The sequence below is a fragment of the Pelophylax lessonae genome, assembly GCF_965119305.1.
Source record: "Pelophylax lessonae genome assembly, chromosome: 1".
NCBI classification, from domain to species: domain Eukaryota; kingdom Metazoa; phylum Chordata; class Amphibia; order Anura; family Ranidae; genus Pelophylax; species Pelophylax lessonae.
The window spans coordinates 273,037,405-273,045,232 of record NC_138768.1 but is presented as its reverse complement, the minus strand read 5'-3'; the positions used below and the strand labels follow the sequence as shown (position 1 = coordinate 273,045,232).

General features: G+C 46.3%; 1 protein-coding gene across 1 annotated transcript in view; it reads left to right on the top strand.

Moving 5' to 3' along the window:
* ADORA2A (adenosine A2a receptor) overlaps nt 1-7,828 on the top strand; it is a 32,233-nt gene that overhangs the window by 2,193 nt on the left and 22,212 nt on the right. The window contains exon 2 of the mRNA XM_082243325.1: nt 650-1,200. Coding sequence (XP_082099451.1) covers nt 851-1,200 — 350 coding nt within the window. The 5' untranslated portion in view covers nt 650-850. The remainder of the gene's footprint in view (nt 1-649; nt 1,201-7,828) is intronic.

Genomic DNA, 7,828 nt, shown 5'->3' with positions numbered 1-7,828 from the left:
CACTGCTCCTACATGCAGCCTCTGGCACATAATCAATACCTTCAAGTGACTAGAATTGACAGCTGCAACTTCAGTAGTATGAAATCAATGCGAATATGCCTCGTACTTGTGCAGATTCCAGACTACAAAGCTTTCCATGTGTAATATCTTCTTGTGTACATATTAGAAGGCTTCATCTATATCTCCGGTCCTTCATCAGGACCAATTGTTCATTAATTTCTTCTACGTAAATCATGTTGGAATCTATGTAAAGCTGGCCATACACGTGTAGAATTTCATTTGAAAATGTTCAGAACATGCGTTTGATTTTCTAATAGTGAGTGAACGAGGTCAAATTGACATTCATTCATTTTTGACCGTAATGACAAAAAAATAAAAATAATTTTTTTTTCACAAAGTAAATTCTAACAATGAATGTGGTTTTGTTTGGGAAATTCCATTCATTACAAAACTGAATATTTAAAGCAAAAGCAATTTTGAAATAATTTTGAATACCATTCGCCAAGTCTCCGTTGGCAATATCGAATGTACTGCTGAGATTTTGTCCTACAAACATTTATACAATAATCTATCAGTGAATGACCAGCTTTACTGTAGGTCAGTTCTGGTGACACTGTGCAAAATTATTGATTGTTTATCTCTGTGGCAGGAGTTGAGAGGCAAGTAACATACGAAGATGGACATCTTGGGAGTATTAAATGGAGGAAAACCTGAATAGTGTGAGGAGTTCCATTCCTGAATCAATGAAGGGAGCATTTTACAAGACATCTGATATAACACTTAGAGGGCACGCTACGGCAGCAACGACCAATGAGGCACCATCACTCTTTTACCCCATGTCATCATCACCATGTTAAAGGAGGGAAGCGAGACATACACAGAGGACGTCATTTATATAGTCCTAGAAGTCTTCATTGCCATCCTGGCCATTCTTGGCAACGTGTTGGTGTGCTGGGCTGTGTACATTAACAGTAACCTTCAAAACGCAACCAATTATTTTGTGGTATCCTTGGCTGCGGCAGATATTGCGGTGGGTGTCCTTGCCATCCCATTTGCTATCTCAATAAGCACTGGATTTTGTACCACCTTCCATGCCTGCCTCTTCATTGCCTGCTTTGTCCTGGTGCTGACACAGAGCTCCATCTTCAGCCTCCTCGCCATTGCTTGTGACCGCTACATTGCTATCCGTATCCCACTCAGGTGAGTGATTACACATATTTATGTCATTCTGCTCAGTCTGAGCCTGAGTAACGTTGCTTCATGTTATGTTTAGGCATCTCTTGCTGATTTGGTGCTTTTCAGCTATTGACATCCCAATAAATGACAATAGGACATTAACCATGCTCATTTCTGAATTAAAATTGTTAGAGTATCTTGGGGTACTGTTCAAACTGCTAATTTGTGAGTGTGTCTGTATAATTATATATCTATAATTATGTCGGTAAATATATATAATTGCAGACACTTTTTTCCAGGAAACTTTTTTGGAATGTGTAAGCTCCAGGTTAAAAAGATGCAAACACTTGCAGATGCAGATAGCACCCTGGTGGCAATCAAACCTAGACACCCATGCCTGAGTGCCAAGTGTTATAAGTGTAGCCTGATACTGACCCGTCCTAGAGCAAATATGGGGGTGTCCCCATTCCCTGTCACTAAAGACATACAGTGCCTTGAAAAAGTATCCATATCCCTTGAAATTTTCCACGTTTTGTCATGTTACAAACAAAAACGTAAATTTATTTTATTGGGATAGGCCAACACAACGTGGCACATCAACACTAAAGAAATGGCCGCACTCCGAGATCCATCAAAATTCTTATTTAATGAACGAACATCCCGAGTGTTACAAGTAGTACAAATGGTAGACGCGTTTCACACACTAACAGGTGCGCTTATTCATTACCATAATGATAATGGTAATGAATAAGCGCACCTGTTAGTGTGTGAATCGCGTCAACCATTTGTACTACTTGTATCACTCGGGCTGTTCGTTCATTACATAAGAATTTTGATGGATCTTGGAGTGCGGCCATTTCTTTAGTGTTGATCGTATGCGGAGGCGAGCCGAGGCAGGCACCCGTGACATCATTAGGCTTCCTGTTTCACCTGGAGCAGCGAGTTCTTTTTGTTTGGATACAAAGTGGCACATAATTGTGAAATGGAAGAAAAATTATAAATGGTTTTCAACATTTTTTGCAAATAAAATCTGAAAATATGGCGTACATTTATATTCAGCCCCTTTACTCTGATACCCCTAAGTAAAATGTAGTGGAACCAAATTAATAAATAGAGTCCACCTGTGCCATTTAATCTCACTATAAATACAGCTGTTCTGTGAAGCTCTCAGAGGTTTGTTAGAGAACCTTAGATCACAAACAACATCATAAAGGCCAATGAACACACCAGACAGGTCAGGCATAAAGTTGTGAAGTTTCAAGGGGGATTAGGTTATAAAAAAGCATCCCAAGCTTTCAACATCTCACGGAGCACTGGTCAATACATCATCTGAAAATGGAAAGAGTATGGCACAACTGCAAACCTACCAAGACATGGGCGTCCACCTAAACTGACATGCCAGGCAAGGAGAGCATTAATCAGAGAAGCAACCAAGAGGCACATGGTAACTCTGGAGGAGCTGCAGAGATCCACAGCTCAGGTGGGAGAATCTGTCCTCGGGACAACTATTTGTTGTGCACTCCACAAATCTTGCCTTTTTGGAAGAGTGGTAAGAAGAAAGTCATTGTTGAAAGAAAGCCATAAAAAAGTCCAGTTTGCAGTTTGCTAGAAGCCATGTGGGGGACACAGCAAACATGTGGAAGAAGGTGCTCTGGTCAGATGAGACCAAAATTGAACTTTTTGTCCTTAAAGCAAATTATGTGTGATGAAAAACTAACACTGCACGTCACCCTAAAGCAGCCGTCACTAAATGGCGGCCCGCGGTCCAGGAGCGGCCCGCACGAGGCTTCCGCCCGGACCCGTCAGGCCGCCACCGTAAGTAATCATTGGTTTGCTGGGACCGCGGGTGTCCCAGCAACCAGTGACAGTCCGTGTGTGCGCCCCGCCCCCTGCTTCTTTCTTCGGCTCCCTCCCAGCCAGCCGCGAGTTGGGGCGTGACGTCACGTGCGTGCCCCGCCCCCCTGCTCCTAACTGCGGCTCCTGACTCTCACACTCAGCCTAGCCGCGGGACATCACATGCACGCCCTGCCCCCCTGATGTTCGCTGCTCCTGGCTCCCACATTTTTCGCTCCCAAAGGTATGTGGGGCACAGTTTTATAAAATACAGACTGATGGGCATATTTTGTTAAGGGGCACACATTTGTGTCCATTAGAGTGCCCCATAAAATAAAATATGCCTATTAGAGTGCCCCCTAAGATAAAATGTACCCATCAGCTTGCGCCTTATTTTATGTTAAGGGTCACGCTGATGGGCACATTTTATGTTAAGGGGCACTCTAATGGGCATATTTTATGTTAAAGGGCACTCTAATGGGCATATTTTATGTTAAGGGACACTCTAATGGGCATATTTTATGTTAAGGGACACTCTAATGGGCATATTTTATGTTAAGGGACACTCTAATGGGCATATTTAATGTTAAGAGCAACACTGATAGACACGTTTTGTTTTGCCCATCAGCGTGCCCCTTAACATAAAATGGTCCCATTAGAATGCCCCCTAACATAAAATGTGCCCATCAAAGTGCCCCCTAACATAAAATGTGCCCATCAAAGTGCCCCCTAACATAAAATGTGCCCATCAGAATGCCCCCTAACATAAAATGTGCCCATCAAAGTGCCCCCTAACATAAAATGTGGCCATCAGAGTGCCCCCTAACATAAAATGTGACAATCAGCGTTCCCCTTATTTTATGTTAAGGGTCACGCTGATGGGCATATTTTATGTTAAGGGGCACGCTGATGGGCAAATTTTATGCTAAGGGTCACGCCGATGGGCACATTTTATGCTGGGGGCATGCTGATGGGCAAATTTTATGCTAAGGGTCACGCCGATGGGCACATTTTATGCTAGGGGGCACGCTGATGGGCAAATTTTATGCTAAGGGTCACGCCGATGGGCAAATTTTATGCTAGGGGGCACTCTGATGGCCACATTTTATGTTAAGGGGCACTCTAATGGGCATATTTTATGTTAAGAGCAACACTAATGGACACGTTTTGTTTTGCCCATCAGTGTGCCCCCTTACAAAATGTGCCCATCAGCGTGCACCCTAACATAAAATGTGCCCATCAGCGTGCCCCCTAACATAAAATGTGCCCATCAGAGTGCCCCCTAACATAAAATGTGCCCATCAGCGTGCCCCTTATTTTATGTTAAGGGTCACGCTGATGGGCAAATTTTATGCTAAGGGTCACGCTGATAGACACATTTTATGTTAAGGGGCACTCAAATGGGCATATTTTATGTTAAGAGCAACGCTGATGGACACGTTTTGTTTTGCCCATCTTTCTGAGTCATAGCACAGACTTCAGATTCGGACCTCGGCCCAAAGAAAATTTTAGCGACCGGACCTCCTTGAATTCTAATTAATTACCCCTGCCCTAAAGAAACCATCCCCGCCAGGAAACATGGTGGTGGCAGCATTATGTTGTGGGCATGCTTTTCTTCAGCAGGGATAGGGAAGCTGGTCAGAGTTGATGGGAAGATGGATGGAGCCAAATACAGGGCAATCTGAGAAGAAAACCTGTTAGAGTCTGCAAAAGACTTGAGACTGGGGCGGCGGTTCACCTTCCAGCAGGACAACAACCCTAAACATACAACCAGAGCTACAATGGAATGGTTTACATCAAAGCATATTCATGTGTTAGAATGGCCCAGTCAAAGTCCAGACCTAAATCCAATTGAGAATATGTGGCAAGATTTGAAAATTGGTGTTTCCTGACAGACTCCATGGCAGCATACGTTCGGGTAGGCCCCGCCTCCTCTCCTACCTCATAGGACCCCACTCCCATAAATCTTTGCTCCCTTTCAGCATCAGTGTTCTTTTTTCGTCCTCCTCATTCATACATGTGATGTTCCTACTAAATACGGTCCTATATACACGGAAGCAGGATTGGGTCTTGGAGCCTCCGCTAAGCCCTGGCTATTAGCAGGGTATGGAGGGGGCAATAGAAGAGACCCTTTGCAGGGAGCTCTGTGGTCTGGCCGAGAGAGCCCAGCTGCGGTGGGTGGCCCATCATTGCCCGAAGATTCAGCTGGTGGTGCGTCTCTGGACCCGTCTCTGCTCCGGGCAGGGTGGTAAGCCCTGTTATGGGACCATTTTCTATCTTTATTATATGTCTTTACTTCCTGTTGTGTATTATTGTAGCCTTCCTTCCCCTGACAGGCATTGTATTAATCATCTTATACTATAGGTTTGTTTATGGGGTTTTTCCCTTATTTAATTAGCCGCCGGGAGTATTCAGTTGTTACCTTATCTTCATCCGGTATCGGCAGCGGCCGCTATCCCGGCCGTTTCTTCCGGGTTGCGCCGTTGTCTGCGCATGCGCAGTAGTCTCCGGCGTGGTTAGGTTGGTGCGCGTGCGCGGGATGACGCGTGACGTCACTCGCGCATGCGCAGTACCGCTCACGGATCGCAGAGCGGTCTATTTAAACAGCAGATTTGCCAGAAACTGGTGGGACGGTCGGTTCGTGGTATAGCCTCCCCCAGTTTCTGGCTTTGTCTTTTGAGGTAAGATCCCATGCAATAGATGATTTTTAATCCTGTTTTTATGCTAGATGTTATAGCCAATAGCCTGCCTTTCTTTTTACATACCAGCTGATAGAGCTCTGTCTATTGAAGAGTATGGATGCTTCTCCGCCCCCTAGTGGCCAGCCCGCTCATACAAGGTATGTGCTGGGCAATTTTTGGGGGTAGGGAAACTGCAGGTTCTTTTAGCTGATGTCTTTCCTGTCCTACATGTCTGTCTCCAGCTCTTCTAGGTCTGACCAGCAGCCTCATGCACGCACTGAAGACAGACATTCTAAATCGCACCACCGGCGCTCCTCGTCTAGGTCCAGACGCAGCTCTCCCCACGATAAAGGACGCAGTGGTCAGTCATCTTCCAAGCATCATGGCCACTCAGAGCGTCCACATGGGAAGAAGTGCTGGGGGTGTAGTACCCTAATAACAGATGGATCCTCTTTGTGTAAACCCTGCTATGCCCAAGCTACGGGTGAACGAGAAAAGTCGGACCAACATATCGAGGAAGTTGTGCGTAGAGTCCTGAAAGACTCTCTTGCCGAGCTACACAGACCAAGTACTGCTGCAGGGCCATCCCGCTCTCCTGAAAGAGATTTTTTATTTCAGGATCCGTCTGATTCTCCTCAACCCAACCATCCTTCCATTCTTCCTTCGGATTCTGAATCTGATTCGGATGACTCCGGTACTGGGTTTGAGTTCAACCTTGTCTCTCCTTTAGTCAAGGCAGTGAGAGAGGCCCTTGAATGGGAAGATCCGGCTGTTTCCTCCCCGAAGCAGAAAAAATTCTTTAAACAGTTGTGCAAAGAGCGTTTGAACTTTCCCTTTTTAGGGGAACTGGGAGATATAATTTCTGAAGAGTGGAGCAAGGTGGAGAAGAAAAATTCCTTGACCACAAAAATGGCGAAACTGTACCCATTCAAACAGGAGGAGGTTAAACACCTCGAGTCCCCTCCTTTGGTGGATGCAGCGGTGATGCGACTAGTTAAGCATGTCACTCTTCCATTGGAGGATACGGTATCTTTTAGAGATCCTTTGGATAGAAGGATTGACGCCGATCTCAAACGGGCGTATCTTTCAGCTGGTATGGCCTGCAAACCAGCATTGGCTCTGGCTACAATTTCGAAGGCCATGGAAGTTTGGATCAACGCCCTGGATGACACTCTTAGAGGTATCTCGGAGGAAACTCTTCAACGTTCTCCGATACAGGAGTTGAAGATGGCTGCGGGCTTCTTGGGGGAGGCGTCTATAGACACCATTCGCCTCTTGGCCCGAGTTATGCTGTCTTCGGTTACGGCTAAACGAGCTCTTTGGCTTCGTTCTTGGGTAGCCGACGCTGCATCAAAACAGGCGTGGTGCCGGATTCCCTTTGAGGGTTCTTCCCTCTTTGGGAATAAATTGGATGCAGCTATAACTCGGGCCACGGGTGGAAAATCTGGGTTCCTCCCTCAGGATAAACGCCCAGGCGCTCAGAAGCGCTCCTTCCCGAGAAGACAAACTACCAGTCGTGCCAGGGAAGCACGCAGCTACAGACCAGGAAAGTCCTACGGAAGAGGCTGGAAGTCAAGGCAGTCCACCTTTCAGAAAGGCTCTAAAGGCTCTTCGTCTGGCGACCGGGAGGCCACCAAATCCTTTTGAGGTTGGGCCCGTCCAGGCCGTCCCGGTAGGGGCCAGGTTGCTCCAATTTCGGGAGGTCTGGGCGGCCTCGATCCAGGATCCCTGGGTGTTAAACATCGTGTCCCAGGGACATTCGTGGGCGTTCGACAAGGTTCCCAAACCCAGGTTTGTCGCAACATCACTTCCCCCTTCGGCAGAGAAAAAGGAGATTCTTCTCGCCTATGTGGACACTCTACTGGCTCAGCGAGCTGTTGTGCCAGTTCCCGATGCAGAACGAGGTCTAGGAGTCTATTCACCTCTATTCCTCGTCCAGAAGAAAAACGGCACCTGGCGCCCGGTAATAGACCTTACATATCTCAACAGGTCTATACATCAAGAAAGATTCAAAATGGAGTCCCTAGTCACAATACAACACTCAATTCTCCCAGGAGATTGGTTGGCATCGATCGATCTAAAAGACGCATACTTCCACGTTCCTGTGGCAAGAGAGTATCATCAGTTCCTCCGGTTTG